The 26928-nt window shown below is 43.3% G+C and overlaps 5 protein-coding genes across 11 annotated transcripts; 2 read left to right on the top strand and 3 right to left on the bottom strand.

The window, feature by feature from the left end:
* The first annotated feature begins 35 nt into the window (after nucleotides 1-35).
* Nucleotides 36-13758, top strand: RhoGAPp190 (Rho GTPase-activating protein 190). 7 transcript variants are annotated; one of them, XM_070280546.1, is made up of 16 exons: nucleotides 36-161; nucleotides 3287-4579; nucleotides 4641-5323; nucleotides 5461-6043; nucleotides 6105-6283; nucleotides 6357-6599; nucleotides 6691-6759; nucleotides 7213-7338; nucleotides 9138-9182; nucleotides 9315-9818; nucleotides 10071-10319; nucleotides 10462-10514; nucleotides 10575-10968; nucleotides 11041-11172; nucleotides 11239-11383; nucleotides 12153-13758. In XM_070280546.1, the coding sequence occupies exons 2-16, from the start codon at nucleotides 3297-3299 to the stop codon at nucleotides 12349-12351; spliced, it is 4887 nt and encodes a 1628-aa protein (XP_070136647.1). In that variant the 5' UTR covers nucleotides 36-161; nucleotides 3287-3296; the 3' UTR covers nucleotides 12352-13758. The 7 variants fall into 7 exon arrangements, with proteins under 7 accessions (XP_070136647.1, XP_070136638.1, XP_017098630.2 ...); XM_070280537.1 differs by having other exon boundaries at nucleotides 10071-10328; XM_070280543.1 differs by lacking the exon at nucleotides 36-161 and adding an exon at nucleotides 1540-1666 and having other exon boundaries at nucleotides 10071-10328.
* A 1410-nt stretch (nucleotides 13759-15168) lies between these two features.
* Nucleotides 15169-26896, bottom strand: LOC138925792 (uncharacterized). The gene is made up of 4 exons (XM_070277225.1): nucleotides 26752-26896; nucleotides 25588-26603; nucleotides 25414-25523; nucleotides 15169-15232 (listed from the first exon to the last, which is right to left on the bottom strand). The coding sequence occupies exons 1-4, from the start codon at nucleotides 26894-26896 to the stop codon at nucleotides 15223-15225; spliced, it is 1281 nt and encodes a 426-aa protein (XP_070133326.1). The 3' UTR covers nucleotides 15169-15222.
* On the bottom strand, nucleotides 16918-18091 carry LOC108126583 (uncharacterized). The gene is made up of 2 exons (XM_017243234.3): nucleotides 17189-18091; nucleotides 16918-17125 (listed from the first exon to the last, which is right to left on the bottom strand). Exons 1-2 carry the CDS (start codon nucleotides 18038-18040, stop codon nucleotides 17033-17035), a joined length of 945 nt encoding a protein of 314 aa, XP_017098723.2. The 5' UTR covers nucleotides 18041-18091; the 3' UTR covers nucleotides 16918-17032.
* Nucleotides 18316-19566, top strand: LOC108119174 (uncharacterized). The gene is made up of 2 exons (XM_043209709.2): nucleotides 18316-19264; nucleotides 19337-19566. The coding sequence occupies exons 1-2, from the start codon at nucleotides 18413-18415 to the stop codon at nucleotides 19475-19477; spliced, it is 993 nt and encodes a 330-aa protein (XP_043065644.1). The 5' UTR covers nucleotides 18316-18412; the 3' UTR covers nucleotides 19478-19566.
* Nucleotides 19604-20738, bottom strand: LOC122320999 (uncharacterized). Its single transcript, XM_043209711.2, has 2 exons — nucleotides 19839-20738; nucleotides 19604-19784 (listed from the first exon to the last, which is right to left on the bottom strand). Exons 1-2 carry the CDS (start codon nucleotides 20655-20657, stop codon nucleotides 19668-19670), a joined length of 936 nt encoding a protein of 311 aa, XP_043065646.1. The 5' UTR covers nucleotides 20658-20738; the 3' UTR covers nucleotides 19604-19667.
* Nucleotides 26897-26928: the final 32 nt, after the last annotated feature.

Raw genomic sequence — 26928 nt, 5'->3', positions numbered from 1 at the left:
CGGTATATCCGTAAGATGCGGATGGTATTGTTAAACGCGCAATCGGCGGCCACACAGTTGCATTTTTGTTGTTGTTAAAGCTCGGCTCGGATGTGAAATTACTCTTGCTCATATTTATAACGTTCGATCCGATCCCACGCATTGGAGCAAGTGCAATAATTGTAAGTCGGATTACCATATACTGGCAGTCGTTTTGAAAGGACTTTCGTTTTACGGTTGGCGTCTGTTTCCTGTGTGCGTCTTACGATTCGTAATTGTCTCTTCTTGTATACGTTGTGTACGCTTTCTCCCCGCCACCCCCCTCCTTACACCCTAATGTGTTGTGTCTGTGTCTTGTATTTGTGTGTGAGTGTGAGTGTCTCTTGTGCATGGAAATCGGAAATATAATTAAAGCAAATATACAATCTCCACCAAACAATTTGTTGCTGGCTTTTTGCTAACGGCAGCATTAATAAGATAAAAAAAAAAAATAAAGAAAAAAAAAACTATAAACCTAAAGAAAAACGGTTTATATTCAGCATTTCTTCTTTGTGCGCAACTGCAGGGCAGGTAATTGTCTTTCAAGAGAGAGAGAGAGCTCTACTGAGAGTGGGGGGGGGGGGGGAGAGGGACCAAGAGAGAGGGAGCGAGAGTGGCCAGGAAAGAGAAAGAGAGAAGGAGTGTGTGTTTTTCTCCTTTGCATCAATTACGGATTTTGGCCAAAACGATACAAAATGAAGCAATCGGAAATTGTTATTGCCAAATCGGATTGCTCTCCTCATTCGCTCTCACCGAGCGGCCGTCGCCGCCCCGCACCGCCCCACCACGCCCCACTGCAAAACTGCAACAGCTCCAGCACCCGCACTCGCTTCCACTCCCACAATCACACACACCCCCTCTCTCTTTTTGGAACTCCCTCTGTTTGGAGCAACAACAATAACCGTGGGCAGTTCTTGTTCTTCCCTTTTTTTTTTTTTTTTTTTTTTCTTGTTATCACTGCTATTGCTAGCTACTGCTAGTTGCTGCTTTCTTCTTATTGTTTTTGTTGTTGTTGTGCAGCCCGGGAATGTAGATTGTACAGGAAATCTGTTGCAGCTCCAATTTCGCTTCTGCGCTCGCTGCACTTCCACACACACACACACACACACACACACACACACACACATGTATGTAAGTTTTGTGTGTTTGTGTGCGAGTGCCGGAAAAACTCAATTAATGGCCATTATTAGTATTATTTTACATACATGTATACACTTGTACGAAACTCTCATTGAAGCCGCCAGCACTTGGCATATTTCCTCCCCCCCACCCCCACCACCCCCACCACCCCCTTTCCCCATTCGGTAGGATAACATAACAGCAACAAATTGTGGACATCCCACTATGGGAAAAAATGCAACAGCAACAGCAACAACACGCCCACCCACACCATACCGCACGCACTCCAACTCTCTCTCTTGACTCTCTTTCTCTCGTGCACTGTCTTGCGCTGTAGGCGGGCAGCAGCACGCAGCAGCAGCAGCAGCAGCAGCAAGCAGCAGCAACAGAAGTAGCAGCGGCAGAACAGCAGCCGCACAGTCAGGACGAAAAAAGGATTTGTTGCAGACTAGCCAGCCAGTCCTTACGAAAAATGTTGTAAAATAAAAATAAAAATAAAAAAAAACGAATAGTTCGTAACACAAGCAAGGTAAATAACGGTAAAGGATATGCGTCAGCCATTAACGGAAATGGGATATCAAGTGGAAGCGGAAGTTGATTTCAAAATCGACGAAAAAAAAAAAAACAAATCACATGCTTTTCCGATTTTTTCGTCTAGCGCCGGCTGAGAAAATCGCGATTTTTTTGTCACAGCAGCCGCCAGGCTCTTGGTTATCGCTCTGTCCTTATCGCACGCGCTCTCTCTTGTGCTCTTCTCGTCCTTTTTCTCTTGTTCCTGCAATCGTACAAAGGAAGATTTGTGTGTGTGTGTGCGAGTGTGTGTGTGTGTGTGTGTTTTTTTTTTGTTTCCCAATCCGTGGATGTATCCGTAGTTCTGGCCACATCCGCCACCGAAAACACCGACCCCGTCAGTCCGTATCCTGGTGCGAAAAGTGTGCAAAAATGTGACAAGGACAACGCTTGGCGGCGGCATTGCAGAGAGATCCCAGCTAGAACGGAGTAGCCATCAAGGATAACCATTGCCAGTGCCTGGGCCATAAGTGTAAACCTAAAGGTCAACAATATGATGGCCATCCCACAACTTCTCATGCGATGTCCTTGTGATAATTTTTCTCAAAGGATATACTAGGTCTTGGTGGGTGGTGGTGGTGGTGGTTCTTCTCTCAAAAGATGACTCCGTCATCATCACTGGATTCCGGTTCTCAAAGTGCTAATCTCGGTTTAGTGTGAATCACTTCTTCAAGGTGATGCCAGGCTGGCTGGCTGGTCATAATACCTTCCATATCGCATCATTGTGCGAACTCATTTGTTGTCCAGATTGTGTTTTGCAAGAGCTATTCTTAAAGATATAGTATATATAGATATATATGATATTATAAAAGAGGTGTTTTAAAAGATATCTTCATCGTAAATGCTATAATAATTGGGAATATTTATAATAGTTGATGGTTTCTCACATGGGGGTCTTTGAAATGAGTCATCTAACTAGTCCTAACCCTTAACTGAGATTATGGAAGTTACTATATGAAGTTTCAGAACCCTTACCTTATGATATAGCATCCATATAATACCTTTAAATAGATCATAAATCCTAATAAACAGAATGAAAGAGGTATATATGTATAATATCATATAGAAAAGGTATCATATCATACTGTAATACCCATTTAACCCTCAAAATGAGTCATCTAACTAGTCTTAACCCTTAACTGAGAATATAGACTATACTATGTGATGTTTCAGGACCCTTACCCTATGTAATACCTTCCATATAATACCTTTTAATAGATCATAAAGGGTTTAATCTCATAGATATCTACATATCATATAGGAAAGCTACTTTTCAGAGATATCTCCATCATATCATAGAGGTTTACCCATTTAACCCTCAAAATGAGTCATCTAACTAGTCTTAACCCTTACCTCAGCCTATAGAACTCACTGATTAAAGGTTTCAGAACCCTTACCCACTGTAGAACCTTTCTTATAACACCTTCTATCAGATGATAAACGATTATAAATCCCTAAAAAGACACCTCTTTATAAAACTCAAGAGGTATAGTAGTTGTTGGAGACTTTAGCGATAAGGTTTCTAAAAGATAAGAACCCTGTATCACCTGTTCTGACTGTATCCTTAATCCATTCATAGGTGCGTCAAGATGCGTCAGTTCAACATCTCGGTCATTGGACTATCCGGGACCGAAAAGGACCGCGGCCAGGTGGGCGTCGGCAAGTCATGCCTCTGCAACAGATTCATGCGCCCGATGGCCGACGACTACTTCATCGATCACATATCAGTGCTCAGCCAGAGCGACTTCAGTGGCCGGATCGTGAACAACGATCATTTCCTTTATTGGGGCGAGGTGCGCAAGACGACGGACGAGGGCGTGGAATACCAATTCAATATTATCGAACAGACCGAATTCATGGACGATTCCACCTTTCAGGCCTTTAAGGTCGGCAAAATGGATCCCTATCTGAAACGGTGCACCGCCACCAAGGTCTTCTCGGCCGAGAAGCTAATGTACATATGCAAGAATCAGTTGGGCATCGAAAAGGAGTACGAACAGAAGGTGATGCCCGACGGTAGGCTCAGTATTGATGGTTTTGTTGTCGTATTCGATGTCAGTCCGGTGCCCAATCGCAGTGTCGAGAAACAGGTGGAGTTCGTACAGAATGCCATTGCCAGTATATTGAAGAACAAGAAGCCGCTGGTATTGGTGACCACAAAAAATGATGACGCCTACGAGCTGTATGTCCGGGAGGCGGAAAAGATTAGCCAGCGCAAGGACTATAAGAGCACCGTACAACTGATCGAGACGTCCGCCCACGAGAGTATTAACATTGATCTGGCCTTCCTCCTGCTCGCCCAGATGATCGACAAGGTTAAGAACCGCGTGAAGATCATCTCGTATCAGGATTCGGCCAAGTCGCGCAAAGAACTGCTCGACACACGTTCGGAGGCCGTCACCCGTCTCATACGGAATCAGATCACCGACTATCATGTCCTATGGTCGCAGGGCTCCAAAATGCTATCACAGTATCGTGAATGGAACGAGTTCCTCAACATATTTGGTCATGAGGCTGGCCAGAAGCTGTTCCGGCGGCACATGAAGAAGCTACGCGACGATCATCTCAACAAGAAACTGGCTCAGTATTTGGACAAATTCGCTTTGGCCTTGGAGTGTATGCTGCCGGACATCGGAGCCCTGAATATTAGTGACGAGGAGCCGTGGGAGTGTGCCCGGCACTATCTACAGAATCATATCGATTTTGAGCAGTATTTCTTCGAGTGCCCGCAGGCCTCGTGGACGGAACTGGTGGACATGGACGAGGCTGAGGACGAGGCGCGTATACCGTTCGATGTCCTCGAGACATCCGAGGCCGAAACGGTATTCCGTAACTATTTGAATTCCGTGCAACAGGATAAAAAGAAAATTGGGTAACTTAAATATTATTATCCTTTTTTTTATGAGGATAATATCTGTTTTTTTTTTTTTTAGGTGGAAACAACAGTTCAAGATGCTGCTGGAGGAGTCCGGTTTTGTGACGCCCGGCAAACAGCTGTCGGAGGTTCGTGTCCTGTTCATGGGCCGGGAATGTTTCGAGGCGCTGTCGGAGCACGACTGCCAACAGATCTATGACATTCATCAGGACGAGATAATTGAGAAGAGCAAGCAGAATTTTGTGGAGCTACTGCTGGAGCATGCCCAGTACTTTCTGCAGTTCAAGAACGTCGACAATATCACGCAGGAGGATGTCCGCCAGATTACGGAGGTTATACAGGAGGATTCCCGTTACAAGATGCTCGACCGACTCGATCAGGAGCGTCGCATGATGCTGGTGCAGCATTGGCGCTTCATTCACTGCCCCATCCGGGAGCATTGTCCCTTCTTCTACAATTGTGTCGATAGCCTGATCGAGGAGGTGCTATCGGACAAGAGCACCGGCAACCATAAAACCCCCAGTGGCGTTGGCGGCTGGAAGAACTCCGGCGGCAGCGATCGGACACTGAATCTACTTATTGTTGGCTCCGAGCACTTGGCCAGCGATCTGCTCAACGATATCCGGATTTGTACCGGCAGCAAGGGGGAGTACATCTACGAGAATCAAACGTATTATCTCAACTATAGGATTGCCAATGGTGACATGGAGGCCTTCAAGGCCATCGATGTCTATTCAAGTGGTGGGTAACCCTCCTCCCAATCACCACCACCCAATGAATGACTAAGTTCTCTCAATTAATTTTTCGCTTAATTAACTGAAGAACTTAGTCACCAAAACCGGATGACTGAATTAATGTCTCATCATCGTTTGTTTCAGGTCTCATCTGCGTCTATTCCAACCAGCAGTCGTTTGAAACGCTCAAGGACAACTTGGAGCGAACGTTGCTCTGCAATCTGGAGCTGGAGGATAAGTTTGAGAATCTACCGATTGTATTGGTCTACCAGCCGCAGGATTTAAAGGAGAACGAGGTGGAATACCTCCGTAGCGAGGGAATGCGTCTGTCGGAGATGCTGCACTGCGATTTCATCGATCATACGCAGAATCATCAGAAATATGTCTACGATATACTCAATATTGTTATCCTATCGCTGAAGCTAACCGAAATGAAAAGCTACGAGCCATATCCATCCAATCACACCGATCTCCGTATCCTATGCTGCATTTTTTGTGGCGATCAGTACGACATCGAGAACATTGTCCAGCCACTGGTGGCCGAATCGACACTGGTCAAGGCCGGGGAGCATTCCATTATAATTGATGTGTTCATTGGTGATGCCAAGAGGCGGGTGGAGTTTATATTGTCGTCGTATCATGGCACTAGCCAGTATCGTGATGAGTTGATCCATGGCTATATATACTTTTATTCGGCCAAGCGTCGTTCTTCCCTGGCAAATTTAAGGTGTGTCGAATTTGCTTTTAAAAGTCCTTGAAATATATAATAATACTGTTATTTTTTTTAGTATCCTGGCTGCTCAGAATGCCAACATTCCTTTACAAATCATCGCCGTGACGGAGAGCGGTGGCGTGAATGCATTCTTCAATAGCGACATCTGTCAGTTTCTAATCACCGAGGGCAATGCGGTGGCTGATCGTTTCAAGGGCAGCTTTATGACCTTCTCAGCGGATCAGTATGTCAAGTGTAGGTTTTTCCCCAAAATCAAATCTTGGATTAATAATAATATGATATTTATATATATATTTTTTTTTTGTAGTTGCTTTTTATAATCCATTCCTGAAGAATGCCTGGGATAACAAGTACGAGGTGGAGAATTTGCATGTGGAGGAGTCAATTACATTGGATTCGGGTGAGGGCACTTTGGAGAACTCGGTTAACCAAATGCCACGCCCACCGCCGCGCCACGAAAGCTATATGCTGTCGAATACGTTGGGTACCGATGGTTCCGGCAGCGAGAATTACGAAATGCTTCCTACCCGATCTCTTAACTCATTAAATGGTATAAACAATAAATCTTTTACCTTAAATATATATATATATATATATTTTTTTTTTTAAATATTTTTTTTTATAATTTAATAAAATTGCAGAAGAAAGGGATATATCATTAGATGAAATCTACGATGACAACAACGAAAAACCCAAACACCTGCACCAAAGTAAGTTCCATCCTGGCCACTGATTTTGAATCGAGCCCCCCCCCTACATATAAGCAAGCCCCCCTACCCCCTTACCCATCCAGAAGCTAAAAAAAAACCAAACTCATTCAGAATTCGTTATCCCAAGCCAAATCAACTATATATATATATATCTAATATTTTATATATGAATATATACTCATATTCATGAATTCATTCATTCATTCATTCATTCGTTCATGCGATACTATTTCATTCATTCATCCAATCATTTCGATATAACCATTATATGCGCCATATCTCTATTTATAATCTATATAATGAATTATGAATTAATAATTATAATTAATTAATTAACGATTAATCATAACAATTTTTTTAATCGATTTATCTCTGTGTGTGTATTTGTTGTTGTCGTTAAATCAATCGTTAATCAATCAATCAAAAAATCGAATCGAAAATATAAAAAAAAAGGATTCCAGATATTCCCTCCTCCAACAACTCCTCCAGAGCCAGCCCCTCCAGATCATCAGCTCATTACATGCACATATAAGAGTCAATTCGTTTCGGCTTCAGAATCAAGTTTGGAAGAAATAACATGTAATCTAACTATTTGAATATATTTCTCCTATATTCCTCGTTTATCTCTCTCTCTCTCTATCTATCTCTCTCTGTCTCTGTCTTTGTTTCTGTTTTTTTGTCTCTCTATATTTATCTCTATCTCTCTCGTATTCATCCTTTAGAGATATAGATATATATATAAATACATGTCTTTTTTTTTTTTAATTATTTTCTCATTATTTCTTTATGTTTTTTATATAGTTTTTCGATCTAATCACTCGAGAAAACACCAACGTACTTCACAAACCTCTCACTAGAAATTATGAAAAAGGGGGTTCCATTGGGAGACCTATCCTTATAGATCTATCATCCTAACTATCAATATCTATATCAAGAGGTATAGCTATAGATCTATAATTATGATTATTAAGGTCTTTACCTATAAGTCTGTAGATCTATTATCAAGAGTATAAAGATGTATAGCTATAGGTTATAGATCTATTATCGAGATCTATAATCAAGAACATCCAGATCTATCAAGACTTAACCCCTTGAGATCTGTTAAGATCTATGACACCGAACCACTAATAAAGATCTATATTCAAGAGATCTATATCAAGATCTATATCTATCGGTCTATAGATCTATAATCAAGACATACATCAAGGTCTACGCTAGTATATCTATTCATTTATCATCTAAACTATCAAGATCTATATCTATAGGTCTGTAGATCGATAATCAAGAACATCCAGATCTATCAAGACCTAACCCCTTGAGAACTGTTAAGATCTATGACACCGAACCACTAATAAAGATCTATATTCAAGAGATCTATATCAAGATCTATATCTATAGGCTTGTAGATCTATAATCAAGAGATACATCAAGTTCTACGATAGTATATCTATGGATTTATCATCTAAACTATCAAGATCTATATCTATCGGTCTTTAGATCTATAATCAAGAACCTCAAGATCTATCAAAACCTAACGCCTTGAGATCTGTTAAGATCTATAACACCGAACCACTAATAAAGATCTATATTCAAGAGATCTATATCAAGATCTATATCTATAGCTCTGTAGATCTATAATCAAGAGATACATCAAGTTCTACGATAGTATATCTATGGATTTATCATCTAAACTATCAAGATCTATATCTATAGGTCTGTAGATCGATAATCAAATAATATATCCCTAAAAGATACATCCATCAGGTAGATCCCTCTTTCAAATATTAACCTCTGGGATATCCTTGGATATATATATATATATATGTGTATATATATATAATTATTTATGAAATTCGTTTAAAAAAATTTCATTTTCATTATTGAATCATTTTTAATTGAAGTCTTCGGGGGAAGCGAATGGACTCGAACTTTACATTAACGAAATCTGCAAGCCATAATCGTAATCCAAGTCGTAATATCTTGAAGGATATCCAAAAAAGCAAAAGTTCTCTCCGAGAGGATTTCCATCAAACCCCCCTGACTCCTGAATGTTTCCTACCGCCCCTCTGATTTATTTATTTCAATTTTCTTTAATGCTATATATATATATGTACATACAATATTATTGTGAATATCCATAATAGATCCCTACCACGATCCCCGCCAGAAACCATCCGAAATGTACATATGTTCTTTCGTTAGTTGCTTTCCACGCTCTGTTCTTTGTTAGTTTGGTTTTTTTTTTTTTTTTTTTTTGTTGATTTTCCGAATTTGGAATCCAACCTTTATGGTTGGATCCTGCCCCTAGATAATAGATCTGATGATATCCTGGTGTGCTATTGGTCTCATTTCTTTATTCGTTTTTCTCCGACAAGCAGCGGATGTCAGCGGATCCAAGGATTCATTGGCCACCCACGATGCAGGTTAATCCGAAATCCTAGAGATATATTTTATTAGCTTTATTTTTTTTTTTTTTTGATGATGATCCTTATGAGCTGAGCCTGAATCCTTTTTTGACCCATGGGCTAAATGCGAAAACCTTTTGGAATTTTCAGAGTGGTTGGAGGACAAGAGCGACGGACGCCGCAACATGAACAAGAACTCCATATGGAATAACTTTAGTGGGTCGACGCATGCCTATACCACCGGGCGACGGCACATCGACTCCAATCTGAACAAGATCCGACCGAAGGGCCCCAGCCAGACCCTAAAGGTGGGCGAGGCGCCCAGCCGCAACTGCCCGGCCATGAGCTCCTCCACCTTCACCCTGCCCACCCAGCAGCCGGGCAAGCTGAACATGAAGAACTTCCAGCTGGTTAGCGATGCGGTGGCCAAAATGAATTTCACCGGATCGGGATCGGGCTCCGGCTCCGGTTCAGGATCTGGCAGCACCGGCATTGGTCTGGGTCTGGGCGGTAGTGGCAGCATGGCGGACTCATATCTGGGCGGCTGTGAGCCTGGCGATAAGGATGGCAAGCGCTACGATCACGCCCAGTTGGATGGCGAGGACGAGGACTCCGAGGAGTTGGCCGAGTACGAGCAGATTTACGAAAACGAAGGTATTGGATTCGGGATTCTTGTTCTTCTTTTCGGGAGGGAAGGGTTTAGCAGATAACCTCACACCTGTCCTAATGTCCTAACCATATCACCGCCGATTAACCATCACCACCACCCGCCTCATACTTTGTACTCCAGTGTCCAATATTCACAACTAACTTAGCCCCAAACCCCAACCCCAACCCCACCCCACAACCCACACCCCACACTCTATGATTAATGAGATCTTACGTGACACCATCTCTCATCCGTAGACTGCACCGAATCGGATAGCTGTGCCAGTTCCACAGAGCGACGAGTGCGACAGCAGAATGCTTTCTACAAGGCCAGCAGCAAGAAGCCAGCCACCGCCAAAAAGCAAAAGAAGAAGAAGGTGGCCATTCCTGTCCAGACGCCACGGGTACCGCCGTTCGGCTATGTGAGTCCGCCGGAGATACCGCTCCACTATCAGCGCATGGCTGTGGGCGGTGGCGTCGGTGAAGTCGGTGGAGTCGGCGGAGCAGGTGAGAAAAGTATGTGTCGTGTCGTTGTTTTTCTATGTTTCTCTCTCACATTTTTGGATATCTGTCTACGCAACTATATTTCCTCTAATTAATTATTTCCTTAATTATTTAATTACTTAATTAATTTATGTATTTTCCACAGAGAAACCAGAGTCGGGTGTATCCGAATTCATGAAGAGCGACAAATCGCCAGAGGTAACTCTATCTTTTTATAATATTTTTAATGGAGATTTTATTCATCGTTGTACGTTTTAGTACTCCATGGTGCCCGAGCTTGGGGGAGGCGTTATCTTTGGCACGGAGAATCTACCGGAGTACAATATGAACGCCAAGTGCTTGAAGGACTTTGAGAAACTGGAGAAGCGACGCATCAAGGAGGAGACGGCTCGTCTGCGCAAAATCCAGGAGAAGGAAAAGGAGCAGGAGAAGAAGCTTAAGCGAAAACTCAAGCAGAATGCCAAGGGTCTGGCCGAATCGGCGGAGGCGCAATTTGGCAAGCTAATGATCAGTTCTGACAAGGATGAGATACCCATTTTCCTCAACAAGTGTGTCGAGTTCATTGAGAAGGAGGGCCTGGATTCCGAGGGTATTTATCGAGTGCCTGGTAGCCGTGCGCATGTAGACATGCTCTTCCAGCGTTTCGAGGACGGTAAGTGATTCTCAACATTTCAAGGGTATATATTTTAAGGATATCTTTACACATGTCGTTTGTATTCCATAGATACCAACACCGAGATAGATGCTTTGGATATTCCAGTTAATGCTGTGGCCACAGCACTTAAGGATTTCTTCTCGAAGCGCCTGCCGCCATTGTTTAGCAAGGATATCATTAAGGAGCTGGAGGAGATTGCCGGTTAGTATCAGCAAACAATGACAGCAATCAGTCAAGTCATTATACTAATTCTGATCGCTCTGATAGGATCACGTGGCGTGGGCTCCTCGAAACTAAATGTGGAAGTCAAGACAGATCGAAGTTGCCGCTTGATAGCTTTAAAGTCGCTGCTCCAGAAGCTGCCGCCCATCAACTTTGCCATACTCAAATACATATTCCAGCACTTTGTGCAGTAAGTATATGCCAGATCTAGATAAGATTGAAAGTGCCAAGAGGGGATATATAACCAATCTCAAGGACTAGGGTGGTTAGAAAACAAAAAGAAGACTTGAATGGTAGTGTTTGACTAACGTGTTTGTAAGAAAGCATAAAAAAGGGATGTTAGAATAGAAGATGTATGTCATCTTTTGGTCCTTCGAGACAAGGTTTAAACTATTTTCAGCCAGGCCACAAAGACATCATATCAATGCGAGACGAGTATCTCAACTACGATAGAAAGACAGAAAATGTATCTTTTGGTCCTTCGAGACAAGGTTTAAACAATTTTTAGTCTAAAAGGAAGCAGTATTGCTGGCGCAGACATGAAGCATGGTAGAGGAAATACTTTTCATTGATCAATTGATGGCATAATGTAAGAAGAGTATCTCAACTACGGTAGTACGACTAAAAGGATGTCTTTTGGTCCTTCGAGACAAGGTTTAAATAATTTTTAGTCTAAAGGAAAGCAGTATTGCTGGCGCGGACATGAAGCATTGTGGGGGAAATACTTTTGATTGATCAAGATATATATGCTATAATGCAAGAAGAGTATCTCAACTACGGTAGTACGACTAAAAAGATGTCCTTTGGTCCTTCGAGACAAGGTTTAAACGTTTTTGAAGTCCGAAGAAGCAATATGGCCTGACGCAGAGCTGGTAAAAAGCTATCAAGTCACCATTTCTATGCAAATTGTTAAAAAATATAAAAACTACTAATATATTAAATATTTATTTGTCTTTTAGTGTATCGGACAACTCCAAGCTGAATAGCATGGATAGCAAAAACTTGGCCATATGCTGGTGGCCCACATTAATTCCCATCGACTTTACGGACATGGGCCATTTTGAGCAGCTGCGTCCCTATCTGGAGGACATTGTCCAGACAATGATCGACCAGTTTCCATATCTGTTCTGTGGCAAGGATGCTTTCGTCATGGTCTAGGCCTAGATCAATGCCAGGACACCGTTATCCTGGATAACATCAACTTGACCGCCGTTGCTGGACTCGAAGCCAAAACGAGATAGCTAGATTCAATGTGTCTGTGTGTGTGTGTGTGTATTTGTGTGTATGCATGCGAAAAGGGGGAGGGTGGGGGACATATATTTCTTTATAACATATATAGGATTGAAGATTTATTGGATTTAAGAAGAAGGCAGCCCATCGATCGATCGATTCATTCAAATGAGGATCAGCAGCCAGGCATATACATATTTATAATATAGTATATCGGTTAGTTTGTATGGCTTTGTAAGTGTGTATGTGTGTGTGTGTGTGTGTATGTGGGATTTTTTCAAGTATGACAGAGATATATATTTTATATATATAATAACATATATTTTGTATCAATGGCTTTGTTGTGTTTCCGTGATATATGTAAACGCGTCGTCAAGTATGTGTTTTTGTTTGTGTGTGCGTGTGTTTGTGTGTGTGTGTGTGTGTGTCATTGTCGTTGAATCCTTTGAGTGAGACAACCAACCCAAGCCCCCTTCTCCCCCTTTTAGAACCCCCCGAATTAAACGGGGCGCCAACGACAACGCACAAATAAAATACAAAAAAAATAAAAAATTTAAATTAAAAAAAAAAAAAACAAAAAAAAAAGCAGGAAACAATAGCCAAGAAGGAATAGAAGAAGAAGAAGATGGTTAAATAAAATTTACTGTGTATCTGTGTATGTTATATAACTGTAATTTGTAACTGTAAACTGTAAACTGTAAACGTAATTGTATGTTAAAAGGTAAACAATTAAAAAAAATGCAAAATCAACAAACAATTTCCACACAATACCATATAACGATATAGCTATAAATATCACTAAATGTGTCTGTGTGTCTAGTATTAAAAAAATTAAAATTAAAAATAAAAATATAAACAGAAGAAAATAAACGAGTAGAACAGAATCGAACCCGAAACCAGAACCGACCGAAGCAAAAAATCTAATTTTCGAGCTAATAACTAAATGTGCATTTCTCTCGGTGTGTCTGTCTGTCTGTATATGTATATGTATATGTATGTGTGTTCTACTCCTGTACGTGTATGTATGTGTGTGTATGTCATCCAAAATATATACACATACAACAAAATATAATGATAATTACTATGAAAGAAACACGAAATCGAAATCTCCAAATCCAAATCTCCAAATCCAAACAAGAATAAAAAACTATAATCGATGCGAGGGTAATGCGATCTCCAAAACAAAAACAAAAACACACACAAAATAACCCACTGATTGTCTACTAAATGATATTGGCATTAGCCGGGATTATATAAGAACCCATCCTAAATGTAATACTCTCTATCTCGCGCTGAGTTAAACAAAAAATAAATACAAATATCCAAAATAAAAAACAGCAAACAGAAAAAATAAATAAATAAAAATCTATTGGTGGTGATTTGAAAAGACTCGGATGAACGCTTCCAAAAAGTATGCTATGAAAAATTTTGCCAAGGATCTCTCTCTCCCCCTCTCTCTCTCTCTCTCTTTGGGAGAGCGTCAAATATTTCATTGCCTACTTATTGGATACACGGATCTATTGGATCTACCGCCCAACCCCCCCATCCCCTCTCACCCAGCATCATGTAGACAAATTTTATTTGTGCAACATCTCGTATATTTTAAAATTTAAATTAAAACTAAAAGAAAAAATTCATTAAAAAATCAATAAAATGGGCAGAAAAAAAATATACGAATAAAGAAAAAGAATGGAAAAACTAATAAGAAAAAAAAAACAAATGCAATACAAATATTGTACGCCTAAGTGTTATTTCTTGTAATTGAGCATTAATTTTTTACGTATATAAATGGTAACTTAATTAATTGTGTATCTTGTGTCTGAAAACGGACCTCAAACTTAATGGAATAATAATCTGTTGCCAAAAAAAAATATTAAAAAAAAGAAACAGAGCAAAAAATAAACAAAAACAAAAATAAAATAAAATAAATTAAAAATAAAAAAAACGAAAAAACTTAACCATTATATAGTATAATTTGTATAGATGTGTGTCTATTGCATTATTTGTACACGTACATATATATACCGTCTATATATTACCGTATATATGTGTATGCATTTATTTATATACGCTAAAAACAAAAAAAAGAAAAACAAACAAAAAAAAAATATGTCTAAAAAAAAAGCAAAAGAAAACAAACAAAAAAAAAAATTGTAATTGACGTGATGTGTAATGATATTTTTAAAAGCAAATTTTATGCCACGCCCATGCCAAGCAGCCACGCCCCCACCCATCCCTGCCCCGCGAAAACCAAAACCAAAACAAAAACAAAAAACTAAAAATTTAAAAATAAAAACAAACAAAAAAAATTAAGTCCAAGAAGAAGAAGAAAAGCGGAAAAGAGTCATCTCGCCGTCCCGCTTATGTATGTATGTACTCCCCCCATCCACCTCTTCTCGCTTCCACGCTCCGGCTCTGGGCTACCATCATTACATATATCATTCATACATTCATGCATACATATATCCTGGCCCTGGCCCTGGCATCCAAGCGTCCCGGCGTCCTGGCCATCCATCCGAGTCCTGGAGGCGAAAGAGTCCTGGAGGCGCGAGTAACAAATCAAGAAAAAAAAACAAAATTAAGAAATCAAACGAAACAGAAATAAATTTGTGGGCATTTTCCAAGTATTTGTGAAGCATTTCCGAACCGACTTCTTACTGGGATTTGGTTGGCGCGAGGAGCACCTGCCCTGATGGGTAATATCCAGGTCGGAGTTGTCTCCGTTTCCAAAAAAAACACTTGCCATCTTTGTTAGTTTTTAATCGCAAATAATGGAGTGCTTCAAAAATATATCAACTTTCAGAAGAGCCTATCCGCAGCGTAGTTTGTTGTACGAGAGACACTCCCTCTTCAGATCCTGCAGACGCGGGACCAGACCATCCCAGAGCTCCGGGTGGGCCACCAGAAGCGTGGCTACATTCTGAAATGGCAAAGGAAAGCATGAGGAGGTCCGTTTCTTGGCCATTTTGTGAATGGAGGCATACCTTCTCGCCGGAGTTCAGCTGGCCGAGAGTTTCGAACCTCTTCTTGTCGTCCTCCAGGTGGGCAATCATCTCTTTCGTCATCCCAATGGCCTCTTCAAGGTTCCTAGTCAGGACTCGCTTCAGGGTCTCGATTTTTTCCAGCTCTTCTAAGTAGATTGGATCCGGGTAAGGTTTAAATATTCTTACAACGCGAGACCACATTCCATTCCACTTGTCCCCGAGCCACTGCACCAACACCCAACCGGATGACTTTTGAAGATGTTTCTCCTCCGAGTGCCCCTCACCAGGTTCTAAGGGATTTGTTCGGGTCTTCTTGGATGGAGGCTCATCGCCAGCTCGTGGAGCCTGCAGCTTCTGCACCTTCCTGCCGTACACGCCGTCCGGGCCGAAGTCTTTCTCGAGATTTTCCAGCGTTGCCCGGAAGTGCTCCTCCAGAGCGGTGGCTTTCAACTCACGCAGGTGGTTGAGGGAAGCTTCTGCCCTTTCCACGCCGGCGCCGAGAACTCCGGCAATCGTCTTCCAGAAGAGTTCCTTGTCCGCCGGAGAGGCCCCTGCCCCGTCCAGAAGAGGAATCAGGGACTCCAGAGTGCTGGCGGCGGAGACACTCCACTCGAACATCTCGTCGACACTCCTCCGGTAGGCGTGGCGCACAAGGGTGTGGTCGGTCCGCAGCTGGTCCAGCTTGTCCCTGCTCCCAGCCACTCCCAGGTAGCCCAGCATGTTTCTGTCCACCTTGTCGAACGCCCTCTGCAGGTTGGCCAGCACCATCTGCCAGTCGACGTCCTTCGCGAGCTCCCGCAGGATTTCTGTCAGAGCCCCCAGGGTGTCCTCCACGGCCTGGGCGTCTATAGAAGCCAAGGGGGCTCGGGGTTGGGGTTGGGGGGCGTCGGCGGTAGAAACCATTGCGCTTATCGAGTACTGCGGGTACGGACTACGTGACTTGTATCGCGACTGAAGAGAACCTGCGTCCGCGACGTCTCGATCTCCACTGAGTTCTCCGACTGCGACTACTGCGCCATTCCTACTCGCGGAATAGCCTTGTGGTGGTAGTAGTCGTCTTAGTGGTGGAAGTGAGCGCCGGCCGAGGTGCTTGTGCGAGATTCCAGAAGAGTACTTCGAGTGCCTCAACAGGCAGTGTCTTTGTCTCCACAAAGCCTCTTATCGGGCGGAGGGCACCTACATTATGTATTCAATATGTACATGCGCTGGAGGGAGAACCGAATCCGGGGCTTCCCCCGGAATTCTGGCCCCATTTCCGCCGTCTACGTTTCTCTGGGAGACCGGCACCGGCACACAGTCACACCGAAGAGAGTCTCTCACGCACACCAGTGCGGGGGAACTGGTGGGAACCTGGAACTGATTTCACAATCTTTTGCTCCCTGGCTCCCTCCCTCCCGCTCTACGATTCGATTCTCTGAGACCGAGCAGAGAGGAGATCCGATAACAAAGACCTGGACGTCTATAAACATACTATTAGTCATCAACAACCAAAAGAGAGTGATCGCGAATCTAGGTTCTGGGCTTTCAAGATTAGTGGTTTATTCAAAAACAATAGGAGTATACATCTTCCAAGTACTATCTATATCTATATAATACACAGGATCTCCGAATCATGTTTCTAGAGCTCAATTGCGCTGGGTGTTGTAGGACTGACAGGCCCTGTTCAAATCCTTCAAGCGGCGAATTAGTTCCGGATTTCCCTCCAAACACGCCCCGTCCTACGGATGATGTCAAATAGAACGGATTAGTAGATCCCCTGGGAATGCGTCCCAACTACTTACAACTCGTTTCCGATTCTCGAGGTCTCGAAAGTGCTTCTGGAACTCTTTCAAATTCTCAAGCACCTCATCCACGATTTTTTTGGCTTCATTTATTTTATTCGTGAGGCAGTTGAGGTATACTTGGATACGGTCTATTTTCTGCTCGTTGGATTCCGGCTCCTCGACAATCGCATCTATTACTGGATCGACGACCTCATCCCCTACCTTGGGGACTTTTTTCATTTTTGTATAATTTTCAAAAAATTGTAGTGCGGCTTTATATAGATCCTTTAAAAATTTCTTGGTTTCTTTGAAACATTTTTTGACCCTTTCGTCTCTATCTCTCAGATCCTGGATGGTCTTGGTGCAGCTGCCCAGCTCTGTATAATCGTTCTTAATGTGAACCAGCATCTGATCCAACAAGCCTGTCAGACTGGCCACTTCCGTTTGAAGGTTGCTCATGCAGTCCAAGGACTCGGATATGCTGGCCTTGCCCTTATTGAGCGACTCGGCAATCACGCCCCACAAGATCTCCTTGTCGCCCGCCCCCAGATCCTGCCTCTCCACAGTGGGCAGGGTGCAGTTGAGGGTCCTACCCATCGATAGACTGCTCCCGAAGACCGGATTGACGCATTGGTCGTACGAGCGAAGGACCTGTGTGCATCGGGACCGCAACTGGTCCAGTTGCCCCTTGGCCGCTCCCGGGTAGTCGAGCATGTCTCTGTCAATGATTCCAATGGCATTCTGCAGGCGGAACAGCTCCAGTTTCGAATAGGTGCTGGACTGGCACTGCTTAATAACATGGGAGAGTCCCACAATGATTCCTTCAACACCCTCCAACATTGCTTTTTCCTTTTCCGACTCCGATGTCATTTCGCAAATTCTGCACTCTTTCTGTGTACTATCTGGACTGAACTGTTTGTCCCAGGCACGTCTTCCATTCGTCGTATGCCGTCTCGATGATCCACGTCCATGTGTATATGGTATGGAGAGAGCGACGATGTCAGTGTGTGACTTATATACATATATGAGGCTGCTGGCTCGACTACCCAGCTCGTGGGGCTCTCTTTCGGGGCGTAGCCAAAGAGTGTATGAGGAAAGTACTGATTCCAACACCTACATGGACGTCCGATCTCATCCGATTCATTCATTCACTCGCTCAGAGGCCGTCAAGCCAGCAGGAATACCGAAAGCAGTAACCAGTTGTCTTAAATTTCAAAAAAAGGGAAACAAATACGAGGAGTCATGTGCAAACTAAGTGACAATCCTTTGGACAGAAAGGTCTCGTTGCTCCGAAAGTTTATCGTAAAATACCGAGAGGAGTTCGATAAGAAGGTCAACTTTCGGGGGCTGCAGCATGCCATCGATGCTATTGATAAGGCCATGCTGGGGTACGAGGGTGAGGCGAAAGAAAGGCTGGACAAGGTGCGGGACTTGAACTCGACGGCCCGGCTCACGTACAAAAGGTGTGTTGACCTGATCTTTGAGTGGAGTGTCTCAGCCTCGGAGACTTACAGGACCCTCCTTCCCGTCATTCGGAGAGAGGGTCTGGCCGCGTCCGACAGAAAAATCATTTTTGATATCGTCTCCGAGTCGCTCAGTAGTGGTCTTCCGAAAATAAAAGAGTCTCTCGAGCTCCTCCAGAAAGAGGTTCTGGTGAAAGTGACCGAGCTGAGAGATCTATTCAAGTCCATTGAGCACGACGTCCACTCTGATTTCGGAGAAAATGGATTTTATGGAAAAAAGAAGCAAGAGCTGATGAATAAGATCAACGAAAGCCACAAACTGCGAACTGCCGTCATTTTTGGCGCCATTACTGGCATCTTCGGGCTCATCGGTGGTCTTATATTCGGACCCATTGGAGCGGGTATTGGCCTGGCGGCTGGAATAGCGGTGTCCTTCGGAGTGAAGTCGCTCGTTGAATGGCAGGAGCAGAAGGACCCTAAGAAACAATTGGAGGGCATCGAGTGTTTCTTCCAGCTCATCACCGAAAAACTTGGGAGAGCCCAAAAGGTGATAGGCGATGTTATAAAGGCCCTGGAGGAAGATAAGAAAAATGTTATCGAACTCATAGGGAACTGTGAGAGTACAAGCGATGTAAGTAATAGATATGGCATATATTATATATATTATTATTATATATATTATATATATGCATTCGATTTACAGTGTAAATATATGTTACTGCTGGAGGACTCGTTCTCCCGGAACAAGTTTGCTGAGAATCTGGAGGGCCTACAAAAACTGTGCCAAGAATATGCCAAATGGCACGGATATGATCCGGTACGGTATGCTGCAGCTGGAAACTAATCATCTTCTGATCCATAACCAATAAAAACCTGTTACCGCAGCCCTTCTGTGGCCCCGAGGCCTGGCTGGACTGGCCCACGGTGCGTATACGTAATGTTCAAAGCAATAAAGTAAACGACAGCCAACTAAGTATTTAGTTTCCTTTATTTGGGATTAATATATGCACATTTCTTTGAGAAATATATTCGATTTATTCCATCGATCCGTGCCACTTGGTGTAGTTGTGGCACTGCCCCCTCAGATTCTCGAGAACTGGAACGAATAGGGCTCGGATGAGGGGGCTTTCGGATTTGAGCAGGGCTCCGTTCTGAAAATCGGTAGGATTAGCAAGTTTCTATAGGTTTCGATAGGCAATACCCACCTGGTGTGCCGAATCAATAGTTCCCCTAAGAACCCTTAGGTGTTTTATTTCCTCGTCCAGCTGTAGGTCCAGCCCGTTCTTCACAACCCGGCTGCCGTTTTCCACTGCCTCCTGCGCCCTCTGGAAGAGGGTGTCAATGGCAATCAGCTTTCTTACGTAGTGGATTATCCGGTCGCCACTTTCGCGCAAAGCCCCTATTCCCGTCAAAGACAACAATCCCACAAAGGGTATAATTGCTACTGTAATTAATGTGGCCGTGAGCGCAGTATTGTGCGATTCTTCTTGCTCTTTCGAGGCCTGCAGAGCCTTCTTCCTTTTTCCGTAGACCCCGTTGGGACCAAAATCGTCGTATAGGTCGTGCAGAATGGAATCCAACAGATCCTTCGCCTGACAAACCTTCAAATGAGAATCCCTCAATAGTTCCAGCGACTTGAGAGTTCTCTTCAGGCCGTCCTGCAGCGCGTTCACAGTCACAATCCATGCGATGTCCATGTCCTCCTTGGTGGGGTTCCCGCTGATGTGATTAAGGACAATCTGGAACTTCTTCCTGGCCATGAAACACCACACGAACACCAGGCCAATCCCTTCCTGGTAGTTGCTCAAGGCTGTTCGACTCAAAACATCCAACTTATCCATCTTCTTTCTGGCGCTACCCTCATAGTTCGGTCCAACATGTTCGTGCACTTCGTCGATGGCTTCCTGCAGTTTCTCGAACCGCACCCGCCTGTCCAAGTCGCTCTGGTACCTCACCACAACTTTCGCAATACTCAGCAGTCCCTCCTCCAGGTCTTTGTATTCCGCCTTGTGGAAACTACCCATGACATCAGCTCCCTTCGGACGTAAGTACGTAATAGAACGGCACCACCTCTTATGGATCCGCAATCAGACTGAGTTACCAAAGATTGTGAAATGAGTTCCAGGCTCCCACCAGTTCCCCCGCACTGGTGTGCGTGAGAGACTCTCTTCGGTGTGACTGTGTGCCGGTGCCGGTCTCCCAGAGAAACGTAGACGGCGGAAATGGGGCCAGAATTCCGGGGGAAGCCCCGGATTCGGTTCTCCCTCCAGCGCATGTACATATTGAATACATAATGTAGGTGCCCTCCGCCCGATAAGAGGCTTTGTGGAGACAAAGACACTGCCTGTTGAGGCACTCGAAGTACTCTTCTGGAATCTCGCACAAGCACCTCGACCGGCGCTCACTTCCACCACTAAGACGACTACTACCACCACAAGGCCATACCGCGAGTAGGAATGGCGCAGTAGCCGCAGTCGGCTCTTCTGAAAGTTGATATATTTTTGAAGCACTCCTGTACTCCCCCGAGCATTATTCATGAATAAAATTAAACTATAGTTGGTATTTAGTTAGTTTAGGTTTAAGATTAGATCCCAGGATTGGGCAGTTCCGCCCAAACATATAGCTTTCAAAGAAGGTGACTTATTTTTAAAAGAAAACAAAAAATTGGCATTAATTTATTGAAACAGTCGAGTCCCGTCTGGAAAAGTAGAACCTAGCTACCCAAAAGAGAGGCCGCAATGCACAGTGGTTGCTCCCATAGGCCAAAAATAAAAAAATTAATAACGACAAAAATAATCGAAAAGTAAACAAATCGCCTCTAAAATGTCCAAGCTTCTTCATGACAAACCAGATTTTTCTAAAAATCGAACTGGATTTTCTAAAAAATGATTTGAAGATGCTCATTTGTAAAGCGCGGCTGCGCGCATCACGAATATTTCACAACTATACCGCACTTTGAAGTGGTCAGATCATTATTTACGTGTTCAAATTCAAATTATTTGTAATGGATTTTGAAGTTGAAGGTATTTTCTATAAAATGAGATACAATTTGATATATTAATAATAATTATTGTTATTATTATATTACTATGAACTAATGCATGTTTTTTTCCTATATTTTGAACGTATTTTTCATGTTTAGCTGAAGTTTTAGTAGTGATCCCACAAAATTCTACAATTCGTTTATATACCAATGTGTTTGTCGGTCTCCAAGGGTAACAAATGTGAAAAAATTTTTTGCCAAAATTTGCCTATGTGTCTAATATCGTAAAAATACTAACACCATCTTAACATGAAAGTTGGGTAATTTCCGTTTTTTCAGTTATATGGCAGCTATAGGATATAGTCGGCTGATCCTTATGAAATTTGGCATGTTGAATTATTTTCCCAAAAATAGCATTCGTACCAAATCAGAATTCTCTAGCTTTAAAAACACCGAAGTTATATCATTTCCGATCAATCAGTTATATGGCAGCTATAAGATATAGTCGGCTGATCCTTATGAAATTTGGTAGGTCGTGTTATTTTGTCAAATATAGCATTCTTACAAAAATTGAACTCTCTAACTGTAAAAACACCCAAGTTATAGCATTTTCGATCAATCAGTTATATGGCAGCTATATGATATAGTTGCCCGATCTGGCTGATTTTAATATATTATTTTAGAATAAAAATATAAATATTTTGTGCCAAGTTTCCAGTCCCTACCTCAACTAGAAGTATTTTTGGCCGCTCTCTTCATACAAGCCGGACCACTGTGCAATGGCCTCCGTGTCGAGCAGGGTCAGCTTGTTGGTTAGCTTGGACTTTTTGTAGGCGGGCTCCTCGTCCGAGTCGTCATCGGTGTCATCCTCGTCATTGCCACTAGCACCCTCATCTTCTCCAGCATCCGATTCCGATGCAGAACCATCCGGCGCATCACCATTCTCTTGGGATTTCTTTTTGTAAATCTTATCGGGATCGGGTAGCCAGGAGAGATCCACCGAGCCCTCACTGTCACTGGCCGCATCCATATGGTGCTCGTGATCTTCCGCCTCATCGTCCTCCTCTTCGTCGCTGCTGCCCTTGGCTGCTTCCGCTTTTTTGCGCAACTTTTCGCGCTGCAACTTGTGACGTTTCTTGACCAGCTCCCGGAACCGCTGCTTGTCATACTGATCCTCTTCGGTGAGCAATGCCTTGGACCTTACCAAATCAATGCCACCATCATCATCATCATCATCATCATCATCATCATCATGATCGTTATCGTCATCATTCCTCTGCTTCCTGGCAAGTGCCTTCATTTGGCTGCGTTCATCGGCCACCGATACGCCTTCTTCGTCGAACTTGAGCTTCGAGTTGACTTACAGGTTCTTCTTCAACGCCTGTCTGTATATGTATATCAGAGAACGGCAACTTGCCACTCGCACAATGAGTGGCACGAAAAACACCGGGTATTTTAGGCACCCGAGTGTCTTTCATGCACGAAGTTTTGTGCATGAGTATTTACCATGCACGAAACTTCGGGTGTCTGGAAACACCCATGATTTCGGGTGCTTGCCTTTTTTTTACCAGTTTCTTGTGGGTGGATCGCAGGCACAAATAAAAAACGGATGGGTGGAAGAAAGGCACAAAAAAAGATCATAAAACGATCGTAGGAAAGGGCTTTGTTGTTTTTACTTTTGTATGTCCTAGGTACCCGTGCACGAAGTCTAGACGCTTAGGTAGTTAGAAAAGGACAGAAAGGAAAAGGACAAAATCTTCAACGATCATTTTTTTTACCATTTTTCTCTTTCCACTTTTTTTTAGGGTGGCTGGTATGATCCGAACAACAAGACACATAGGCACAAAATCATGAGTGCAAGAAAGGCAATAGACACTTTGTACTCATCCAAAAATTGTGTGTGTCGTTATTGCCTTTTTTGTTTTGTGTGGCGAGTGGTACTCGCACACAAATTTTTATGGGTATGCATAGGGTGTCGAAAAGTGTCACCCGTGCCGTTCTCTGATACACATACAATAAAATATAATGATAATTACTATGAAAGAAACACGAAATCGAAATCTCCAAATCCAAATCTCCAAATCCAAACAAGAATAAAAAACTATAATCGATGCGAGGGTAATGCGATCTCCAAAACAAAAACAAAAACAAAAACACACACAAAATAACCCACTGATTGTCTACTAAATGATATTGGCATTAGCCGGGATTATATAAGAACCCATCCTAAATGTAATACTCTCTATCTCGCGCTGAGTTAAACAAAAAATAAATAAAAATATCCAAAATAAAAAACAGGAAACAGAAAAAATAAATAAATAAAAATCTATTGGTGGTGATTTGAAAAGACTCGGATGAACGCTTCCAAAAAGTATGCTATGAAAAATTTTGCCAAGGATCTCTCTCTCCCCCACTCTCTCTCTCTCTCTCTTTGGGAGAGCGTCAAATATTTCATTGCCTACTTATTGGATACGGATCTATTGGATCTACCGCCCAACCCCCCCATCCCCTCTCACCCAGCATCATGTAGACAAATTTTATTTGTGCAACATCTCGTATATTATAAAATTTAAATTAAAACTAAAAGAAAAAATTCATTAAAAAATCAATAAAATGGGCAGAAAAAAAATATACGAATAAAGAAAAAGAATGGAAAAACTAATAAGAAAAAAAAAACAAATGCAATACAAATATTGTACGCCTAAGTGTTATTTCTTGTAATTGAGCATTAATTTTTTACGTATATAAATGGTAACTTAATTAATTGTGTATCTTGTGTCTGAAAACGGACCTCAAACTTAATGGAATAATAATCTGTTGCCAAAAAAAAATATTAAAAAAAAGAAACAGAGCAAAAAATAAACAAAAACAAAAATAAAATAAAATAAATTAAAAATAAAAAAAACGAAAAAACTTAACCATTATATAGTATAATTTGTATAGATGTGTGTCTATTGCATTATTTGTACACGTACATATATATACCGTCTATATATTACCGTATATATGTGTATGCATTTATTTATATACGCTAAAAACAAAAAAAAGAAAAACAAACAAAAAAAAAATATGTCTAAAAAAAACAGCAAAAGAAAACAAACAAAAAAAAAAATTGTAATTGACGTGATGTGTAATGATATTTTTAAAAGCAAATTTTATGCCACGCCCATGCCAAGCAGCCACGCCCCCACCCATCCCTGCCCCGCGAAAACCAAAACCAAAACCAAAACAAAAACAAAAAACTAAAAATTTAAAAATAAAAACAAACAAAAAAAAAATTAAGTCAAAGAAGAAGAAGAAAAGCGGAAAAGAGTCATCTCGCCGTCCCGCTTATGTATGTATGTACTCCCCCCATCCACCTCTTCTCGCTTCCACGCTCCGGCTCTGGGCTACCTTCATAACATATATCATTCATACATTCATGCATACATATATCCTGGCCCTGGCCCTGGCATCCAAGCGTCCCGGCGTCCTGGCCATCCATCCGAGTCCTGGAGGCGAAAGAGTCCTGGAGGCGCGAGTAACAAATCAAGAAAAAAAAACAAAATTAAGAAATCAAACGAAACAGAAATAAATTTGTGGGCATTTTCCAAGTATTTGTGAAGCATTTCCGAACCGACTTCTTACTGGGATTTGGTTGGCGCGAGGAGTACCTGCCCTGATGGGTAATATCCAGGTCGGAGTTGTCTCCGTTTCCAAAAAAAACACTTGCCATCTTTGTTAGTTTTTAATCGCAAATAATGCTCGGGGGAGTACAAAGGTGCTTCAAAAATATACATATCAACTTTCAGAAGAGCCTATCCGCAGCGAGTTTGTTGTACGAGAGACACGCCCTCTTCAGATCCCGCAGACGCGGGACCAGACCATCCCAGAGCTCCGGGTGGGCCACCAGAAGCGTGGCTACATTCTGAAATGGCAAAGGAAAGCATGAGGAGGTCCGTTTCTTGGCCATTTTGTGAATGGAGGCATACCTTCTCGCCGGAGTTCAGCTGGCCGAGAGCTGTCAACCTCTTCTTGTCGGCCTCCAGGTGGGGAATCATCTCTTCCGTCATCCCAATGGCCTTTTCAAGGTTCATCGTCAGGACTCGCTTCAGGGTCTCGATTTTTTCCAGCTCTTCTAAGTAGATTGGATCCGGGTAAGGTTTAAATATGCTTACAACGCGAGACCCCATTCCATTCCACTTGTCCCCGAGTGTAAGGAGCCCCTGCACCAACACCCAACCGGATGACTTTTGAAGATGTTTCTCCTCCGAGTGCCCCTCACCAGGTTCTAAGGGATTTGTTCGGGTCTTCTTGGATGGAGGCTCATCGCCAGCTCGTGGAGCCTGCAGCATCTGCACCTTCCTGCCGTACACTCCGTCCGGGCCGAAGTCTTTCTCGAGATTTTCCTGCGTTGCCCGGAAGTGCTCCTCCAGAGCGGTGGCTTTCAACTCACGCAGGTGGTTGAGGGAAGCTTCTGCCCTTTCCACGCCGGCGCCGAGAACTCCGGCAATCGTCTTCCAGAAGAGTTCCTTGTCCGCCGGAGAGGCCCCTGCCCCGTCCAGAAGAGGAATCAGGGACTCCAGAGTGCTGGCGGCGGAGACACTCCACTCGAACATCTCGTCGACACTCCTCCGGTAGGCGTGGCGCACAAGGGTGTGGTCGGTCCGCAGCTGGTCCAGCTTGTCCCTGCTCCCAGCCACTCCCAGGTAGCCCAGCATGTTTCTGTCCACCTTGTCGAACGCCCTCTGCAGGTTGGCCAGCACCATCTGCCAGTCGACGTCCTTCGCGAGCTCCCGCAAGATTTCTGTCAGAGTCCCCAGGGTGTCCTCCACGGCCTGGGCGTCTATAGAAGCCAAGTGGGCTTGGGGTTGGGGTTGGGGGGCGTCGGCGGTGGTGGAAGTGAGCGCCGGCCGAGGTGCTTGTGCGAGATTCCCGAAGAGTACTTCGAGTGCCTCAACAGGCAGTGTCTTTGTCTCCACAAAGCCTCTTATCGGGCGGAGGGCACCTACATTATGTATTCAATATGTACATGCGCTGGAGGGAGAACCGAATCCGGGGCTTCCCCCGGAATTCTGGCCCCATTTCCGCCGTCTACGTTTCTCTGGGAGACCGGCACCGGCACACAGTCACACCGAAGAGAGTCTCTCACGCACACCAGTGCGGGGGAACTGGTGGGAACCTGGAACTGATTTCACAATCTTTGGCTCCCTGGCTCCCTCCCTCCCGCTCTACGATTCGATTCTCTGAGACCGAGCAGAGAGGAGATCCGATAACAAAGACCTGGACGTCTATAAACATACTATTAGTCATCAACAACCAAGAAAGAGTGA

Source organism: Drosophila bipectinata, chromosome XL, assembly GCF_030179905.1.
Source record: "Drosophila bipectinata strain 14024-0381.07 chromosome XL, DbipHiC1v2, whole genome shotgun sequence".
NCBI lineage: Eukaryota > Metazoa > Arthropoda > Insecta > Diptera > Drosophilidae > Drosophila > Drosophila bipectinata.
This window is presented reverse-complemented; position numbering and strand designations above follow the sequence as displayed.